This window comes from Xenopus tropicalis, chromosome 6, assembly GCF_000004195.4.
Source record: "Xenopus tropicalis strain Nigerian chromosome 6, UCB_Xtro_10.0, whole genome shotgun sequence".
Taxonomy (NCBI): domain Eukaryota; kingdom Metazoa; phylum Chordata; class Amphibia; order Anura; family Pipidae; genus Xenopus; species Xenopus tropicalis.
The window spans coordinates 12,808,713-12,830,249 of NC_030682.2; the positions used below are offsets into that span (position 1 = coordinate 12,808,713).

The 21,537-nt window shown below is 42.0% G+C and overlaps 1 protein-coding gene across 17 annotated transcripts in view; it reads left to right on the forward strand.

The window, feature by feature from the left end:
* Nucleotides 1-21,537, forward strand: part of map4 (microtubule associated protein 4) — a 104,528-nt gene that overhangs the window by 42,697 nt on the left and 40,294 nt on the right. For all 17 annotated transcript variants that reach the window (XM_031903811.1, XM_031903809.1, XM_031903816.1 and 14 more), the window contains 7 exons: nt 10,407-10,517; nt 12,177-12,278; nt 12,637-12,759; nt 17,141-17,257; nt 19,028-19,156; nt 19,241-19,351; nt 20,082-21,053. In XM_031903811.1, coding sequence (XP_031759671.1) covers nt 10,407-10,517; nt 12,177-12,278; nt 12,637-12,759; nt 17,141-17,257; nt 19,028-19,156; nt 19,241-19,351; nt 20,082-21,053 — 1,665 coding nt within the window. The remainder of the gene's footprint in view (nt 1-10,406; nt 10,518-12,176; nt 12,279-12,636; nt 12,760-17,140; nt 17,258-19,027; nt 19,157-19,240; nt 19,352-20,081; nt 21,054-21,537) is intronic.

Below are 21,537 nucleotides of genomic sequence, written 5' to 3' on the forward strand. Positions count from 1 at the left end.
GTACCTCTTAAGAAATATGCAATAAAAGACTGGTTTTATTTTTAGTGGTGCTCCGCATTTTTTTGCTTTACTAGGCACAGTAAATTGAATTTGTTAAAATGTATTCTGTCTGCTCTTTAAATAAGAAAAAGTTTTTTCCTATTTTTGTGATTTATAAAGCAGCAGAAATGTTTTGGGGTTTGTTTTTGACACACCCTTCCTTCTGTAAGCAGGGTTGTTTGTTTAAATAGAGCCCTGTGTAAAGGTCCCCATACACGGGCCGATTGTAGCTGCCGATATCGGTCCCTTGGACCGATTCGGCAGCTTATCAGCCCCTGTAGGGGCAGAAACGAAGGGCCTGCCCGACCAATATCTGGCTTGAAATCGGCCAGATATCGATTGGCCAGGTTAGAAAATTCAATCGGATCGGGGAACCGTATAGGCTCGTTGATGCTGTCCCCGAACCGACTGCCCCATTGCCGCCAATATAATTCGATTGTTTGGTCCCTGGGCCAAACGATTGAATTATCCAACGTAGGTGGGGATTTCGGGTGAAAATCCGCTCACTTGGTGACCTCGCCAAGCGAGTGAATCTTAACGTGTATGGGGGGGCCTTAAGGTAACAAACGCCTCCTATTTCCTAAGCTGCAAACTTTGTTAGGGTTTGAGATACAGAAGGTTGATCTGTGGACTGGTAATTTGTTTTACTGCCTACCCCCCCCCCCCCTCAGACAGTGAAAGTTGTTTCAAAATCTTGTTTAGTGCAACAATTGAAAAACATAGATAATTCTTAATTAAAACAAAAGGCTAAATATTATGTTCAGCACTAATCCTATTACATGAGCTCATGTTAAAAAAAGGGGGGTTTACTGCCCCTTCAATGCTATTCAGAACTTTTCAGTTAACTCATTTTGGTTCTTAATGGGCAGTTTGTCAGCTCTTTTTTATTTAACCAGAATCTGCCATCAAGAAGCACCAGCCAGAGAAAAAGGCAATTTGGTTTACGGGGTGGGAAATATTTTGGCAAGCTCGGTGAATTCACCTTTCCTTGTCCTTCTCCTTTTTGGGTGGGTATATGTCCCGTTTAAAGGAGAAGGAAAGTCATTTTTGTATTTTATTGCCAATAGATTAGTCTTAAAAGTGCAAGCTAGATTGCTATATTTATTGTGCAGAAAGCTTTACCATACCTTAGTAACCAGCCCTAGAAGCTCCCTCTGTTTGCTTAAGATAGCAGCTGCCATTTAGCTTGAGCTCAGATCACACATTCATTTCTTATGAATTATTATGGGAGGGGGAGGAGAAAAGGGGGAGAGGAGAGAGCTGCACAGACTCTGGCCCCGGGAATGAAGGATTTTTCTTAGAGCAAGAAGTCTGACATAAAAGAACAGGTTTACACAAAAGAAGACAAGAAATCCTGTGTTTCTTTTGATAGAGGACTTTCTGTGAGTGCTTGGCTGTATTTACATAGACCTTTCTGATAAAGCTTACTTAGTTTTTGTCTTTCCTTCTCCTTTTAAAGAGCAGCTGGAGGGCCCCAGGGTTGAAATAAGGATAAACAAGAGGGGTAGCAGCTCTAGAGTTTTTGTTCCATTATCCTGTTGTATCTGTGCAGTAACAGGCAGTCACACATTCGTTAGTCACATCTAATTTGGAGCCTTGATTTCACATCTGTTGCCGTGGAGCATCTGGCAAGGTAACAGCCTTGTCATTCCCTGACTTTCTCCTGCTCGCCTTGGCCGGGCCCAGTGATGAGAGCGCAGCCGGTATGTAATTCTGGGGGCACTGTGTCTGCACGTTGGGTTTGTGACCTACTTCTCGGATTCCTTGCGCAGCTAAATATAGAGCAGAGAGAGGAGGCATCAGCGCTGCCGGAGAAAACTACATTCTTCTGCATTTTCCACATTTTATTATTTATACTGACGTGGGCAAGTTCTGAATGTGCCAGGCAACTGTTACTCAGGGGGGGTCATTGGGCTTTATATTGGCACTGACGGAACACAGGAGATCAGGTCTCTGCTGTCCCTTTTAGCTTAGGGAATGGGCAAAATCACATATTGATTCCATATTCCCATGGCAGCACCCACTCATTATCCCATGGGGCGATGGAGCCATGAAATCCACAAAGCCCAGTAAATAAACTGGTCTCTTTCATTCACGTCCCTTTATCTGCTGTCACTTTTCCTGAATGTGCTTATTTGCGCAGGTACCCGCTGAGCCAGAGCCAGAATAAACCTGCAACATTCTGAATCCTTTGTTTTGTCTAGTTACATGGCAGTCATTCAGATATATACTGTTACCTTGCCAGGAGGGATGTTCCTATGTAGTAAATCACTTTATACTCATTCAGTGGTTCATGGGAGTTTAAGTGCCAATCAGAGCTCTGAAATAGCATCACTTACTTTTCAGTGACTTCTAATATCCTTTGATATCCAGTGTATCCAGTGATATATCTGTTACAGGACACCAAGGCAACCCTTATAATACATGAGTGATACTTAGAGTTCCCTGTATAACTCAGCCTGCAGCCTTGTGCCTTTATATGGGCACAGAACCCCTCAGTGACTGCTAATATCCTTATCATTTACAGTAGGGGGTACATTATCCCTTATAATACATGAGTGATACTCAGAGTTCCCTGTATAACTCAGCCTGCAGCCTTGTGCCTTTATATGGGCACAGAACCCCTCAGTGACTGCTAATATCCTTATCATTTACAGTAGGGGGTACATTATCCCTTAGGGCTCTGGCACACGGGGGAGATTAGTCGCCCGCGATTAACTCCCTGTTCGCGGGCGACTAATTTCCCCGAGTTGCCTACCCCTGCCATCCCACCGGCGAACATGTAAGTCGCCGGCGGGATGGCAGACGCGGCGGCGCGATTTCGCGCAAATCGCCGAAAAAGACTCGCGAGGCTTTTTCGGCGATTTCCGCAAATCGCCCCGCCACGTCTGCGGGCGACTAATCTCCCCCGTGTGCCAGAGCCCTTATAATACATGAGTGATACACACACAATTCCTATGACCCAGATGTTGTGCGCCTTATGGATCCTGACCCTTTAACTAAGCTCTTTCCCTGGAATTGGCGCATTCTCCCTCCAAGGTCACCGGTTTATCATACTGTCGTATCAGATGTTTCAAGCGCTGGCAGATTTGCAGGCACAGAAAGATGGCATTTGTCTCAAATTCTGCTGGCACAAAGGTGCTTTTTCTATTTCTGGCACAATGGTTTCTTCTATTACAACACCGAGCAGGAAAAATTATCAAAACTACAGATGAGCCTATTTAAAGGGGTTGCATCACATTAAGATTTTTTCATTCCCCTTCCCCTATGCTAATCTAAATTTCTCAAATTTGGATTAAAACATTTGGATAGGTTGGATACCTGACCTGGTAATGTACATGAAAAATCTTGGGCAGTACTGATTTCAGATGCAAACAATGTATAAACACTGGATTGCATGTAAGTACAATCCAGTGCTGAAACCTGTTATTCAGAAAGCTCTGAATTACGTGATGGCCATCTCCCATTGATTCTATTTTGATCAAAAATGTTTTTTTTTTTTTTAATTATTTGCTTATTCTCTGTAATAATAAAACAGTACCTGTACTTGATCCCAACTAAGATATAATTACCCCTTATTGGGGCAGAACTGTCCTATTGGGTTTATTTAATGGTTAAATGATTTCCTTTTCTCTGTAATAATAAAACAGTACCTGTACTTGATCCCAACTAAGATATAATTACCCCTTATTGGGGCAGAACAGCCCTATTGGGTTTATTTAATGGTTAAATGATTACCTTTTCTCTGTAATAATAAAACAGTACCTGTACTTGATCCCAACTAAGATATAATTACCCCTTATTGGGGGCAGAACAGCCCTATTGGGTTTATTTAATGGTTAAATGATTCCCTTTTCTCTGTAATAATAAAACAGTACCTGTACTTGATCCCCTCTAAGATAGAATTAATTCTTATTGGAGGCAAAAGAATCTTATTGGGTTTATTTAACATATCACTGATTTTTTTAAGTGGACTTAAGGTATAGAGATCCAAATTACAGAGACTCCTTATCTGGAAAACCCCTGAGGATTCTGAATAACAGGTTGTATGCATGTATTTCTTTTTGCTTGGCAGAAAAAAAGATCTCTGTAGCAACAGATAGACTTGTATGAGGGTTAGGTAAGATACTATAAGTGAGTGGGTGAAAATGATGGCCTCTCTGGTGGGCACTCAAGGAAGAGTGTGCTATTCTCAGTGCAGAAATGTATATTCCAGCATACATTACTTGCAGCTTATCAGAATGAGCCAATATGTGATTATTTTGTAGTCACTTGCCCTTTAAACCAACAAAATAGTCCCAATGGAAGAAGCTATAGAGAAAGTAAGTTCCATGTCTACAGTATAATGCTGGGTTTCCCCGGTCTGACTAGGTATAGCTAAACTACATGCCATTGCCAGAATATATTTTATAACAGCTGCAGGCCTATAACTGCTAATATTGGAACATTACCCTCCCACCTGTCTGAACTCTGAGTGTAGTAACTAGTGCCAAGCCCATCCCTGGCTATTCCAATCACTGACGGACACATGATTCATTTCTACGCACTCTATTCCCTAAGGGCAGGGATCCCCAACCTCTTTTACTTGTGAGCCACACACTGATATATAACGCTGCATGAAAAAGTTCTTTGGGGATGCCAAATAAGGGCTGCGATTGGCTATTTGGTAGCCTCATGTGGCCTGCAAGAGGCTCTGCTTGGAGTACAACTGTGTCTTTGGGCTTCCAAAACTTGTCTCCAAGCCAGAGATTTAAAAATGGCACCTACTTTGAGGCCACTGGGAGCAACATCCAAGGGGTTGGTGAGCAACATGTTGTCCCCGAGCCACTGGTTGGGGATCACTGCATTAGGGTTTCACTTTCAGGAGAGCAAGTTGGCCTTCAGCTCAAGTCCTACTGGCCCGTGCACCTTCCTGGGCTTGGGAAACCCCCCCCCCCCCCATGTTGTGGCCAGATTATCACATATTTAGAATGTTGGGCACTCTAGTTTGCCGGCCATGATCTAGATTCAATTCACTATGGATCAGCTCATCCTCTTGAGACACAGACCTTGTTTTATTGGATGGTTTAGGGGGATTTTCATAGGTACAGGTATAGGACCTATTATGCAGAATGCTCAGGACCTGGGGTTTTCCGGATAAGGGATCTTTCTGTAATTTGGATCTTCATGACTTAAGTCTGCTATAAATCATGTAAATATTGAATAAACCCAATAGGGCTGTTTTGCCTCCAATAAGGATGAATTATACCTGAGCAGTCTGTCTATTTTACCCAGTTTCATTTTACACTGAACTGTAACTTTAAATCTATCTGCTCTGTACATAGGAGCTGTTCCTGCATCTAATGCTTAATACCCACCACTTTATTATCCACAGACCATGCCGAGTGCAGCAATCAATGGTGCTTTTGGCCAAATGGAAAGGTTATGTAGGCAGTGGAATTTATTTAGAACAGAATCTAGGTCAGCACTTGTGTGTGTGTGTGAGTCTTTAGCCCGATGGGTAAGTACGTCGCCTGTTCACAAGCAGTGCCAAGAGGTGTTAGAAAACCTATTTTCAATCTCTCACCTGAATGCTTTTCCAAGGGCCAGGCCTGCACGGCTGTGGGAGAGAAGTGCTGCAAACCCACTGATATCCATGTTTGCCTCGCTGCCCATATAAACTGTACCCCCCTGTTTTCAGTCTTCGTTCATCTTCAGGGGCAAGTTCTCCTTAGTTTTTCTATAATGTACACAGTGTTTTTCAGCAAAGCACCTGTCCTTTTTGGCGCACATGCTACATAGGAAATGGAAAACTAAAGCCCAAATAAGAATAAGGGTATAAATGTTGTATTTCATTTTCTGAACTTAGGGCCAGATTCATTACGAATCCGAATCATGAAATCATGATAGTTTCTGATGTTTGCAAAAGTCACGAATATTCCGTTTGTTGAATACGAAGATTTTGTACTTACGATCCGAAATTTTTGTATTGAAAGGATCGTTTGCGAATGGCGATCCAATAGTCACAAAATTGGAAGCCTCCCATAGGGCTCAATGGCACTCTGCAGCTCCAACCCGGCCCAAGGAAAGTCTCCCATAGGGCTCAATGGCACTCTGCAGCTCCAACCCGGCCCAAGGAAAGTCTCCCATAGGGCTCAATGGCACTCTGCAGTTCCAACCCGGCCCAAGGAAAGTCTCCCATAGGGCTCAATGGCACTCTGCAGCTCCAACCCGGCCCAAGGAAAGCCTCCCATAGGGCTCAATGGCACTCTGCAGCTCCAACCCGGCCCAAGGAAAGTCTCCCATAGGGCTCAATGGCACTCTGCAGCTCCAACCCGGCCCAAGGAAAGCCTCCCATAGGGCTCAATGGCACTCTGCAGCTCCAACCCGGCCCAAGGAAAGTCTCCCATAGGGCTCAATGGCACTCTGCAGCTCCAACCCGGCCCAAGGAAAGTCTCCCATAGGGCTCAATGGCACTCTGCAGCTCCAACCTGGCCCAAGGAAAGTCTCCCATAGGGCTCAATGGCACTCTGCAGCTCCAACCCGGCCCAAGGAAAGTCTCCCATAGGGCTCAATGGCACTCTGCAGCTCCAACCCGGCCCAAGGAAAGTCTCCCGAAGCTTGAATGAATCCGAAACTTTAGTACTCGTTGCGGCAAATAAAATTTGGTCTGGCAAATTGTCACAAAGTACGAAAATTAACGAAAATATCGCAGAAAATACACAAAAGTTGTAAACTTAAGAAAAAATACAAATATTTTGTATTCGGACCTGTCGTACTTTAATGAATGTGCCCCATAATGTACCACCCAGAGAAGCAGCAGCCCTATAGCAGCAGCAATGATCCAGGCCTTCAGAGTTGCCCCCAGCAGCTCCCCCATCTTGTTAGGCCATCTTTTTTGTGTCGGTGGTACTGCACATGCCCAGTAGGCTCTGGGGTGCTGCTGGGAAGCTCAGCTTTGGGCTTGTGTGAAATCATGGAACCATTAGCAGAAATTGAGGTTACAGCTTCAAATGGGCTGATGCTACATGGCTGATTAATAACTGATTCTAATGCAGACTCACTGGTTTCTATGTTGCCATGTTTTGTGAATCGGAATTACTTAATAACTGGCCGAAAAAATGCATGTTCTGCCCAACACCCTGTAGAACCTTTGCAGAACCTTTGAATTGTGGGTGTGAAGGAACTGTGGGGCACACATGGTTGTACTGTATGTAGATCAATGCTATTTTTAAGAGGTAGATGATTATGATTTATTGCTTCTTGTTGTCCATAAAGCATTTAGTAAGATGGGTAGACAGGTACTGTATACATTAGAAGTTTAATAAAAGCACAGGAGAGCTGCAGCCATTGTACCCTGGCTGGCAGTGAATCCTGATTATACGGCCATATCTGCAATGGTCTCTTACTGGGTCGGGGGGGGGGGGGCGCAACACAGCGCGGATCTGTGTGCCAGTAGCTTCTGGCTATTTTCCTGTTCAGTAATTAAATGTGACATGGCCGGCTGCGAGCCTTATCCACAACATGGTAGGCAGGCAGTTATTTCAGGGATCGGACAGACAGACGGGCCTGTTAGCTAACTACACAGACATAGCTGATCTGTCACATTTGTCCTTCCCATGTTCTCTATCACAAACTGATTGTGCTTTCATCATGGCAGCCAGCTGGGGACAACACCCAGAAGGAGGCAGTAAACTTAGTGGCATTAATCTTAACAGGTGGTGGTGGGAGAACTCTCAGCGCAGCAGTGCAGTAAGGCAAGGAAGCCCTGATGCTTACTCAATAGAGAGACACTTGAAATAAGACATTTTTGCAGTTGCAAGTTTGGCATTATTCTGGTAGCCGCAGAGTAAAATGCCTGACCCATTTATACCGCTGACCTTCAGCCATTGATTACATATCTATTGGAACGTTACACTATGGAATATCCATGCGATGGGTTAAATATAGTAAGCAGCTTTGTCAGAATGCTGTATAGAGCTTAGCCTAAGCTTGCTTACTATGGGGCTTCTACAGCTTCCATTTGTGGATGAGCAAGAGGCCACGGCATGTTAATCATAAGCTGCCCAGTGTCCTGGTTTGTCCTAATTGCTGCCTCAAAGATATCTTCTCTATTCTAGACCTCGTCCAAAGGAAATCTGTGTTTGCTTCTGGCATGTAGTGTTTCTAGCTAGATAGATAGATAGATGATACCCTTTGGGACGAGTGCTGATCATTAGATAATGCATTTACATAATTGATAACTCTTCATAACCTTCATGAAATAGTTAGGAATACTTGCACCCTCTAAGTTTGCTCATAGCAGTACGCAGGGGTACGCAGTGCTGTACAATCTTACAGTATATGCACAGGGAGGACAAGTGTTATAATAAATACAATAAATAAGTATAAATACACAGGGAGTAAGTGCCATGTGGTATGAGACATAGTAGGAAGGAGGTCCCTGCCCCGTAGAGCTTACAGACTAAGTGTACAGAGAGATACCATAAAACTATGGCAGCATAGGGATTCCCCTGTACTAAGCACAATTCAGCAGGAACAGCCCCCTAAGTTTGCTCATAGCCTGTACAGAGAGATACCATAAAACTATGGCAGCATAGGGATTCCCCTGTACTAAGCACAATTCAGCAGGAACAGCCCCCTAAGTTTGCTCATAGCCTGTACAGAGAGATACCATAAAACTATGGCAGCATAGGGATTCCCCTGTACTAAGCACAAAGTATTTGCAGGGGCAATAGCAGGACTTGGTTGCAGATGGAAATGACATCAGTGTTATAAGCCGCAGCGCCAGTCTTTATTAACCGGAATAGCAGATTAATCAGCCCGGTGATGTTTGCTAACTTGGGCTAAAACTGTTGCCAATTAGGCCAGGCTGACATCATTGTGCTAAAACTGGCCTGTGATTCCTAATCGTATGGTTTTAATCATTTTCTCAATAACGCTGCAATCTGGATATAACCCTTACAGTTCTGTTCAAGAAAAGCAGTTGGACAAAGGGCCATCAGTCGACTGTAGATTTTATTGGCTGCAGTGTGGCATCTCCTATCCATATTCTTTGTTACTGACCTCCCATATACTGATATGCATGATTAAAGGAAAATTATTACCATCAACAATTAATCTAAGCACAAAATTCACCTAACAGTTGATTGTTGGTAGACGTCTGTCCCTGAAAGGCTGAAGGCAGTGATATAGGAAATCTAGGCTCTAACAGATTAGTGAAAGTGTCTCTGATGGACAGGTTGGGTGTCGGAAGCTGAAATCTTAAGCCTGTTAAGCACAACTCATGGGAGAGGGCTCATACTAACATGGATATGAAGGCTTTGACCTTATTAGCTCTGGAGAGCCAAGTGATTCCAGTTATGAACACTGATCTGCTGGGTATATGCAGTAAGGTTCTGCCACCAAAGAAGATATGGCAATATTATAATTGGGTTACATGATGATAATCCGGCAGGTTGCAGTAGTCTAGGCTGGAAGGGATGTGGGTGTGAGTCCATGTTGGCAGTGAATAGGCCTATGGATGGGTACAAGGTGCATATGCATTCTGTGCAGCCTGACATGGCCATAGTCTGCTCACTTGCTCTATAGAGATGCGCTGCAGCCTGGTACTCAGCACTGATTATTACTCTGCCTACGGGCACTGTGCCGTGACTCGTGTGATTAGCGTGGCACAGTTACTGTGCTCTGAAATGTCAGCAACCTGTCACATGGTGTCTATTCCCAAACCTTTTGTTTACTAACCATATTCCCCAACTGCAGGCCTTATCAGCTAAGCCCTTTTTCTCAGTTTATTATACAGTTATTATAATTCACATTTTTCTATAATTTATATTTATATAAATTTGGGTTTCTGAGCCTAAGCAATGAGGACAGTTCCTACATCTAGAAATCAAAGCACTGCAGATTGTTTTAGATTCTATTTACAGTAGGTAATGTGTTTCCCAGCTGTATGAGATGGCAGCCCCACGCCTGGGGAATTGGCTTGCAAACATATGGAGAGCCGGCCCTCATCCACTAGCAAAGCGCATATATAAACACATTAACATTTATTTTTTTTATTATATTAACTGGAATCTGCACTCAAAGAGTTTTTTGGTGGAGACTAACGTTTTGTCTAATACGATAGCTTTTGTCAAAGGCTATTGTATTAAATATAATCTAATATAATTTAATGTGTGTATATTATCATTATTATTATTATTATTAATAACATTTATTTATAAAGCGCCAACATTTTCCGCAGCGCTGTACAATAATGTATGTACTGTATATGTATATATAATATTTTGCAGACCCAGTTGTGCAAAATGCAGGCTCCATTTTCTTGCAGAACAGTTTCAGTCAAATAGCCTTCATAGTATTTACTATTTTTACTTTAATTGCAGATCCATTTGGGTCAAACCACGATGAGAAACTCTTGTCAGATCTACCTCCCTTTGATACGACAAACCGACCTGCCTTTACGGAGCACTTTGAAGCCGAAAGAATGGTTCCCGGTATGCACATATTCCTCCCGATTCTCTCTGAAAGTAATATATATATTTAGAAAGCAGCAAGAGGCTGCAGAGCTGTCCTGACAGCTCATTTATCATAGAGCCCTTCTGCATGCAGTGTGCGTGGTACCTGCTGGATGCAGACTGTAAATCAGAGCAGCAGGGATGCACTTAGTATGTTCCGGATTCTCCACAGTCCGGCTCAAAATATAAACGTGGATGGCACATATTAATGTTCATTGGGAACTATATGAGCCACACAAGAGAACGTTAGGCTTGTGTCAGTGGGGAACAGTCATACAAGCAGAGGTTTTAAAATGGCCATAAGGAAAGAGATCTAGGCAAGCACAGCATTTCAACAATTTTCCTGCACATAGGCCATTGTGCTATGGAAAAATAAATAGGGTGGGCCAGCTGAGTATAAAGTTTAAATACACACAAAGGCTGAGAATATCTGACACCAAAACATTACCAGGCATCTTTGTAGATTGTAAGCTCTTTTGGGCAGGGCCCTCTTCACCTCTTGTATCGGTTATTGATTGCTTTATATGTTACTCTGTATGTCCAATGTATGTAACCCACTTATTGTACAGCGCTGCGGAATATGTTGGCGCTTTATAAATAAATGTTAATGTAATGTAATCCTTGTCAACAATACAGTGGCGGTTAGCAGTCGTACATAACCAGATTTGTGGGGGTAACGTAATTATTTTTTGTCAGCCCTATGTGTCCATGTGACATGGACATGCGGTAGCATAGACTCTGCCTAATGTGATGATATGTACATATATTTATATCTCTATATAGCCCAGATTATGGATCCAATCCATAAGTGGGGGGGGGGGGGGGGCTGACATCAGCCAAACAAGAAAAGTAATGACAGAGGGATGGAAGTATTCACTTTCCTTTTATCCCCTACAACAGGGAACCCCAACCTTTCTTACTCGTGAGCCACAGTCAAATGTAAAAAGACTTGGAGAGCAACACAAGCACCATAAAAGTTCATGGAGGAGCCAAATAAGGGCTGTGATTGGCTATTAGGGGCCTCTATGCACCCTATCAGCTTACAGGGGCTTTATTTGGTAGGAAATCTTGTTTTTATTCAACCAAAACTTGCCCCCAAGTCAGGAATTCAAAGATAACTACCTGGTTTGGGGGCACTGAGAGCAACATCCAAGGGGTTGGGGAGCAACATGTTGCCCCTGAGCTACTGTTGGGGATCACTGCCCTACAAGGTTAAATTTAAAATTAGCATTAAAAAACCCAGGAAGCTTGTATGAGTAGCCTTCTGCCTGTGTCTCTTATGGATCATTCTGATTGGCAAAGTGTATGTTCCTTGAGTGTAATCTGTGTAATCCATCTCTTCAACAGCTTTCCTGTCATATTGTATGACACACCCTGTGACTTCCATAAAGTAGGAGAGGTGTCAGAAGTATGCAGGCTGCCCCATGTGTAGGGTAGATTTTGGTAGAAAAGCAGTTTGGGTTCTCAGGTTTCCTGTTGGCCTTAAATCTTTATAGGGACCTGGGTTCAGCTTTCATTTCATCATTTGTGAAACGGCAATTGCATTTTGAGTTTCTGCTTAATGGCCCGTGCTGTAATGTGTTTCCTGAATGCTGTGTAACACAATCATTGTTATTTTCTTTCTTTGCTTAATTGAAGCACTTAACCCATTTGAGGACGGCTGGATAACCGATTCCAACTCAAAAACAGGAGCAGAAGGAACAGATACACCCAGTGAAGATACCTCTGAAATAACCACCGGTATGGCATGGTTGTTGCTTGTTTTTTTTCTGTTGTAAGTTAAAGAATATTTTAAAAGTATAATGTATACTGAAAAACAAATTCTCAAACTATGGCAGCATAGGTATTCTTTAGGTATTGTAAGCACAATTCAGCAGGAACAGCCCCCTAAGTTTGCTCATAGCCTGTACAGAGAGATACCATAAAACGATGGCAGCATAGGGATTCCCCTGTACTAAGCACAATTCAGCAGGAACAGCCCCCTAAGTTTGCTCATAGCCTGTACAGAGAGATACCATAAAACTATGGCAGAGTATAGAGTAATCTATGTTAAATGCGCCATGTTTCATATTAAGATATGTCTTTTCTGCCACATTAGGGGACACGCCAAGTGACGGCTCAGTCCGGGCTCCGCTTACATTGACGCAGAGTGACAACCTGGCTGGAATCTGGCAGCCAACTGCTGAAGAACAGCTGGCACTGAGTCCACATCACCCAGCAGGTGAGACAGACCAGAGTCTCAGGGAACTCAGGCATCCAAAGCAGTGCTTTATAAACTGCCTAAGTGGCACAGAGTGTGACAACCTGTGATTTTAAGTGTAAGAAGACAAAATACAAGCTGCTCTAGGGTAAAAGGAGGGACGTAATGCTGATGTGCAGCACTGAGCAATGAAACTGAATATCAGGTGTGGCTCATCTTCTTTTAGGTATCATCTAACTCTAATTAAAATTGCAAGGAGTAGGTTTCATCATTTTTATTGTGTGGACTGATGCTACCACGAGACTGCAGCAGTCAGTGGTGGAGTCGCGTGGTACCAGCCCAGAAGCATCTGTAGCAGCCCATTCCTGTTGCAGCCTTCTCCTTAAATATAAAACCACATCAGTTGCTTCCATATGGACACTATGTTGCCACTGTTACACTGTAACTATTTTGCAGCTTTTATAGATTCTTTACATCAGGGGTCCTCAAACCTTTTAAACAGGGGTCCAGTTCACAGTCCCTCAGACTGTTGGGGGCCAGACTATAATTGTCCTCAAACTACGGCCCCCGCCACCCCCACTGTGTCCCCACCCCTGGCTATTACCTGTCTGCCTCAGCATGGTCATTAGCCCCAGCGTGTAACGTCACCACGTTCCACCGCTAAAGAGATAGTAGCCAGGGGTGAGGATGCAGTGGGGCCGGGTAAATGGCCTTGGGGTGCCGTGTCCGGCCCTCGGGCTGTAGTTTAAGGACCCCTGCTTTATATGATGGGCATGGTTTAGAAATATTGACCAAACTGCATGGTTTGTAAAAGGGGTTGTTATAGTGAGTTCTATTCTGAAACAAATGATAAAAAAATGAAGACCAACTGCAAATCCTTTTTTTTTTTAATTTAGCTTTTTATTCTGCAACTCTCCACTTTGGAATTTTAGTACCAAAGTGGTTGCTAGGGTCCCAATTAACCTAGCAACCAGGCATTATTTTGAACGAGAAACTGACCTATAAATAGAATGGGGTATGAATAGAATATAAGTAACAAAAAGTAACAACAATGAAATTGTAGCCTCAATGAGCGATCATTTTTTAGTCAGTGACCCCTTTTTTGAAAGCAAGAAAAAGTCAGAAGAGGAAAAGCAAGTAATAATAAACAAAGAGAAATTGAAGAGTTGCTAAGAACTGGCCTTTCTGTAACATACTAAAAGTTAATGTGGTACCTTCTCTTCTATTGACAAATTAATAATTTATGATGTAACTCATTAAAGCAATACTGCTGCCAAGCTCAAAGTGTTTACTATTGGGCGTGTCAAGATCTGTGGTACAGGTATGGGACCTGTTATTATGAATGCTCGGGACCTGGGGTTTTCCGGATAAGGGGTCATTCCGTAATTTATAACTCCACTTAAAATCATAGAAATGTTAAATAAACCCAATAGGACTGTTCTGCCCCCAATAAGGGGTAATTATATCTTAGTTGGGATCAAGTACAGGTACTGTTTTATTATTACAGAGAAAAGGGAATCATTTAACCATTAAATAAACCCAATAGGGCTGTTCTGCCCCCAATAAGGGGTAATTATATCTTAGTTGGGATCAAGTACAGGTACTGTTTTATTATTACAGAGAAAAGGGAATCATTTAACCATTAAATAAACCCAATAGGGCTGTTCTGCCCCAATAAGGGGTAATTATATCTTAGTTGGGATCAAGTACAGGTACTGTTTTATTATTACAGAGAAAAAGGAAAGCATTTAACCATTAAATAAACCCAATAGGATTGTTCTGTCCCCAATAATTACCGAGAAAAGGGAATCGTTTATCAATGCTCCAAAATATCAGTGTGTGCCTTATGCACAGAGTTTCCCAGGATTAATGGTGGCTGTATTGATCATCCAAGTTCTATTCTGCAGCACTGCCGAGGTCAATACATCCTGTCAAATGGGCTATAGAAGTATGGGACCTATTATCTGGATACTTGTTATCTAGATTATTCTGAAATACAGCAGTGTCAATCACAATAAACTATTCATTCCTGGCTGTGTATTTTTGCTCTGTAATAAGGTAGTAGCTTGTATTTGATGGTAATACAGCTGTTTTACCACCAGTATGGATTTATGTAGTCTCGTAGTGGGTATATAGGTATGTTACTTTTTGTGCATGCATGGTGGGCTGAGGGTATTTCCTGCTACTTGTGACCTCTGGGAGGGGGGAAAAAATTAAATGGAGGGATATTCTAGATTTAGACTCCGGATTAGAGCAATAGTCTGACAAGACACATGGCAGTATCAGTTACAGGGTATCTAAAAGGCTCTTTTACGTTCCCTGCAATGCTGCTTGGCAGCTGGGACCGATTCAGCTATAAGTTTTAAAAACACAAGCCCTTTTTCTGTCACTGATCTAAAAACATCTGAAATCTAATTACAAAACGGGGTAATGATTTTATTAATGATTTTTATTAACAGGTATGGGATTCATTATCCGGAAACCTGTTATCCAGAAAGCTCCATGGGCTCCATTTTAATCAAATAATTCAGATTTTTTTTTAAAGTGAATCACTTTTTCTCTGTAATAATAAAACAGTACCTGTACTTGATCCCAACTAAGATATAATTACCCCTTATTGGGGGCAGAACAGTCCTATTGGGTTTATTTAATGGTTAAATGATTCCCTTTTCTCTGTAATAATAAAACAGTACCTGTACTTGATCCCAACTAAGATATAATTACCCCTTATTGGGGGCAGAACAGCCCCATTGGGTTTATTTAATGGTTAAATGATTCCCTTTTCTCTGTAATAATAAAACATTACCTGTACTTGATCCCAACTAAGATATAATTACCCCTTTTTGGGGGCAGAACAGCCCTATTGGGTTTATTTAATGGTTAAATGATGCCCTTTTCTCTGTAATAATAAAACAGTACCTGTACTTGATCCCAACTAAGATATAATTACCCCTTATTGGGGCAGAACAGCCCTATTGGGTTTATTTAATGGTTAAATGATTCCCTTTTCTCTGTAATAATAAAACAGTACCTGTACTTGATCCCAACTAAGATATAATTACCCCTTATTGGGGCAGGACAGTCCTATTGGGTTTATTTAATGGTTAAATGATTCCCTTTTCTCTGTAATAATAAAACAGTACCTGTACTTGATCCCAACTAAGATATAATTACCCCTTATTGGGGGCAGAACAGCCCTATTGGGTTTATTTCATGGTTAAATGATTCCCTTTTCTCTGTAATAATAAAACAGTACCTGTACTTGATCCCAACTAAGATATAATTACCCCTTATTGGGGGCAGAACAGTCCTATTGGGTTTATTTCATATTTAAATTATTTTTTAGTAGACTCAAATTATGGAAATATGGAGTACATGCCGGGTACTTTGCATGTTGTTTCTAGTTATGGAAAGCAGCTTGACAGGTTTATTGCTGCGGGTACCAAGCAGTGTGTATAGACACAACCACCTTTGTATTCAGCTTCTCAGTGGTCTTGCATTCATAAATGAATCCTTTATTATAAGCTTATATAAATATAATAATTGGAAATATTTTGTGTGTGTATGTGTTAATTGCGATGCATCAGCGCTCTCATAATTAAAAATATATTATTTAACATGTTTAAAAAAAAATCCAATGTTTCGGGCCCACCTGGGCACCTGTCTTAAGGATATATATAATGTGTGTGTGTGTGTATTTTTATATACATGTGGGTTTTTCACCTTTGCGTTAGTATGATTGAGAGTAATATTTTAAGATAATTTACAACTGATTATTTTACATTTTGTTCAGCAGCTGTGTAGTTTGGAATTTCAGCAGTTATCTGGTTGCTAGGGTCCAAATTACCTTAACAACCAAGGAGTGGTTTAAATGAGAGATTGGTATATGAAGAGGAGAGGGCTTGAACAGAGAAATAAGTTATACAAAGGAAGAAAAACAGTAAAACTGTAGCCTATGAAAGCAATCAATTTTTGGCTGCCGGAGTCAGTGACCCCCGTTTGAAAGGGGCAAAGAGCAGAAGAGGAAAGTGAATACAAAACCATAAAAAATAAACAATAATGTAAAAGCTGCTTAAAATTGGCTGTTTTATAACATACTAAAAGTTAACTTAAAGGTGAACTACTCCTTTAAAATAGCGACAGTAGCACAGAGAGCGACATGCAAGGCCTTACTGCTTTACCTCTATGGTGACATATTTTAATTTATTACACACACGGTTTGTATAAAAAAAAAATAAAAAAATTTAGCCGTGGTCTTTCTAAAGTAGCTACCCCGTCCTGTGTTCGGTGTGAGCTGCTGGTAATGTTGGAAAGGCTTACAGAGCTTTTTATAGCCCTGCTGCATGCAGCTGTCCTGTCTCCCAAAGCAAGTTTAATCAGCAAACTCCTCCTCTGCATTTAGAGCCCTTCAGGAGTTCCGAGGAAGCAACGTTACTTTTACCAGAAGGTCAGGCTTCTTTTGACGCATATTTACAAGAGGGAAGCAGGGACCTCGAACCACACAATCAAGAAAAGTTGGGTAAGTTGTATTGCTTCTTAAGGTAGCACTCATGCTAGGCATGTATTAGGGTGAAGACACACAGAGCTACTAGTAGCAGCTACTTGTCACGGCTACTAAAATAGACAATGCTGATCATTTACTGATAATTGTCTCTGTGTGTTTTAGCAGAGGCAATTCTTAGTATTGTCTATGGCAGGCTTTTAGTAGCCATGACAAGTAGCTGCTACTAAGTAGCTCTGTGTGTCTTCACCCTTAAGGGTAAGAACCTACGGAGCGAGTTACTCACCTGCAATAGAAAGCTGCTATCGCGTGCGAGTAACTTCTCCGAAAAAGGCTTTCACCAGCAACAATAGAAGTCGCAGGGGTAAAGCCTTTGCATCGATTCGTTACGCAGATTTACCCCGAGCCGGTGCATTTTTCCACTAACAGGAGCACCAGCCCCCGGGGTATCAAGTACCAATTTTCACACCTCAGTGATTGAACCTTTCCTTTAAAAAAGTCACTTAACCACTTCCCCCCCCCCCACCCCTTTCCAAACTTGGTCTGTGTGCATACTCAAGCTTGTAGGACTGTGGTTCACTAGTAATTTTCGGCCACAGAGGACTCCTCAATACTTTATAGTTCCGACTGTTGCGCAAACCTTTTCCACACTTGTGCAACAGCGCTGTTCCTTAACGCTACTGCACTGAGATAACCTCTGGTTGTCGATTATACTTAAGACTGTTTAATATTTATCTTTTTGTACAGTTAATACAAAACAATATAAAAACAATATCAAAGTTCTAAAGTTAGAAAATTTCTCTACATAGAATAGTCATTTTGTTAATATGGGCTCATTTGGCTGTTGTTTATGTTAAAGGGATGCTGTCATGATTTTTATGGGGTACTTTTTATTTCTAAATGACACTGTCATTCCCTCTGCCATTTAACATGTTATTCTTGAACCAACAAATGTATTTGTAGCTGTAATATTGGTGTGTAGGCGCCATCTCAGTGCATTGTGCCTGAGTCTGAGCTTTCAGCCAGTGCTACACATTAGAACTGCTTTCAGCTAACCTATTGTTTTTCCTACTCCCATGTAACTGGAGGAGTCCCAAGCCAGACTTGGATTTCTTACTATTGAGTGCTATTCTGATACCTACTGGGAGCTGCTATCTTGCTTCCTTCCCATTTTTCTGCTGATCGGCTGCTGGGAGGGGGAGGGGATATCACTCCAACTTGCAGTGCAGCAGTAAAGTGTGACTGAAGTTTATCAGAGCACAGTTCACATGGCTGTGGCACCCTGGGAAATGAAGAATATGGCTAGCTCCATGGGAAAAACAGATTTCAATGCAGGGTTCTGCTGGAGAAGCTCTATTAACTGATGTTTTTTTTTTTTTTTTTAAAAACATGTTTTCCAATGACAGTATGCCTTTAAGCACTGAAGGATAAAAAAAGCTAATTATTTCTGGTTTAGTGCATGTGCTTTTTTTTAGTCTTCACAAATATATAGGCTATAGGCTGTTTGTTAACATCACAATCTTGGTATTACAACCTGAACTGCATTTTCATGTGTCATGAATACTTTCTAGATATTTACAGCAACATGTTAGTATAACTTTTAAAACCTCATAATACTCATCATCCCTTGGGAAGCAGCAACTTTGGGAGAGGGTATTTTCTAAATTACACAGTGGTTTGTAGCCTCCAAAGAAGTTCTATGGCTGTTTAAGCTCTGACAAGTTCTATACATTATTTGGCAGAGAGAATGTAAATGTTACATAATCATATCACTTTCTAACTCTCTAGAATGTGGAGGAGCCTCTGAACTAATCTCATGTGTCACATTTGATGCTCCTCTGGAGCCCTATGCTGAATCATTCTATGGAAATGAATCTCCTTATGAGCCAGAGGAGCACGCAAAGGAATCCGATACTGGTAAGAGATTGTGTAATACATTAAAGTCTTATTCAATTCATTATCAGGATGATGTGTAAAATTGCATTTCTCATTTTTATTTAGCGGAACCTACTGATAGCCCAGTGAATGAGGACAGTCCAGAATACCTCTCTGTGGTTGCACAGAATGCTACGTTGGTGGAACAAGTAGATGAAGCTGCATTGTTACTTGCAGGTAAGGAGCGTGGAGGCGCCACTTTTATCTTCTGATAACATCCAGTTGCCTTCCTGTTTTGTAATCCCCATTAGGAATCTTAAGAAAGGTAAAAACTAAGCTTTATCAGAAAGGTCTATGTAAATACAGCCATAAGCTCTTACTGAAACGCTGCACTGAGTTCTCTGTCAAAAGATTTGTTGTGTCTGTTTTCCCCTGCCAGAGACACACAGCTCTCTGCTCTCTCTCCCCTCTCCTGCTCCCCACTCCCTAAAAAATGCTAAGAACTCACTCCCCCCCCCCCTTAGGAATGTGGATCTGAGCCAATTGGCAGGAAGCTGACTCATATTCTAGCTAACTGAGCATGTACACCGGTCTGGGTCTTGGTGCAGGAGCGAGGCATTATGGGAACTTTCTTTACACAGCTCAGTGTTTTTTCTTCCTGTTTGGCTTCTGATCATCTGAAGGGGAGAAATATGGGGAGACTAAAGGGCACTTTTGAGACAACTGAAGATATGCCTGCAGCTTGAGATTAACTCTTTATTAGCCTTTCCTTCTCCTTTAAAAACTTACAGCCTAGTAGGCTAGTTAATGGAATTTCTGTGGGGCATCTAACATATTGGCATCCCCCATACCCACTGAAAAAGGGCAGAATATTGTTAAAAAAAAAAAACTGTAAATCTGTTTTTAAAAAAAAATTTGTTTGATTCTAAAAAAAAAGAGTAAAATTTGCTATTCCTCTTATTTTCAGAAGGCCAATTAAATGAAGTGGAGCAGTCTTCAATAGTTGAAGACACTGATAACAAACCGGTTGTTGAAGAAGGGGAAAGAGAAGGATTTACAGCTAATGAAGAGCTTCTAGAGTCGGAGGAAGCAGAACATGAAACTGGTGAAATCCCATCTGAAAAACTAGACCTTGTTTTAGAAGAATGCAAATCTGATACCTTGACTCCCCAAGGTGTTGAAACCCCTTCTGAGCAAGAACTAATTCTAGAAGAGGAACAGCAAAACTCCCAGCCACTCCTTCCATGTGAAGATTTTCTGCCTGGCAAAACTGAACACGTGGACTTGCTGCAGTGCAAAACTGAAGAAGATTTGGTATCTCCTGAAACTAAAGACGAGGATTTGTTGCCTCTAAAAACTGAAGCTGTGGTTTTGACTCCTCCCACAACTGAAACTGAGGTTTTGATTTCTCCTGCAAGTGAAGCTGAGGTTTTGATCTCTCCTGCAAGTGAAGCTGAGGTTTTGATTTCTCCCGTAAGTGAAGCTGTGGTTTTGACTCCTCCCACAACTGAAGCTGAGGTTTTGATTTCTCCCGCAAGTGAAGCTGATATTTTGACTCCTCCCACAACTGAAGCTGAGGTTTTGATTTCTCCCGCAAACGAAGCTGAGGTTTTGATTTCTCCCGCAAGTGAAGCTGAGATTTTGATTTCTCCCGCAAGCGAAGCTGAGGTTTTGATTTCTCCCGCAAACGAAGTTGAGGTTTTCACGCCTTCCACAACTGATCGTTTGGATGAAAACAGAACAGAAAACATATTTGTTTGTGAAGACATCCCACCCCAAAAAGCAGCTCTTCATTTTGGAGAGGCACCTTTAGAGCAAACACCCTCTGTTTCTGAAGGAAGTCCCGTTGAAGCACCATCTTTTGCAGAAACTGCATCTGAGAAAAACGACGATGAGCATAAAGCAGCGTCTCTTGTCGAACCTCCCCAAGACATTCAAGGTAAATTTAAAGCCTTTATGACCTGTGCATTAAGTGAGAAATTAAATGCAATTAGTCACACCATCATAGCCGGTCTAGTTTATATGTATTAAGGTGGCCATACACGGGCCAATTGTAGCTGCCAATATCGGTCCCTTAGACTGATTTGGCAGCATATCGGCCCGTGTAGGGGCAGCAATGACTGGCCTGATATTGGCCAGATATCGATCGGGCAGGTTAAAAGATTTAGTCGAAGCGGGGGCCGCATCGGCTCGTTGAAGCGGTCCCCGAACCAACTGCGCCCTTAACAGTCGTTATAATTCAATTGTTTTGCCCCAGGGTCAAACGACCGAATTAGCCTAAATTCCCCTGATATCGCCCACCCGTAGGTGGGGATATCGGGAGAAGATCCGCTCGCTTGGCGACCTCATTATGTGTATGGCCACTTTTAGTTTTTGTGGCTAAGCTACTGTGTTTAGGCTCCTTCTATATCCTGCCAGCAGGT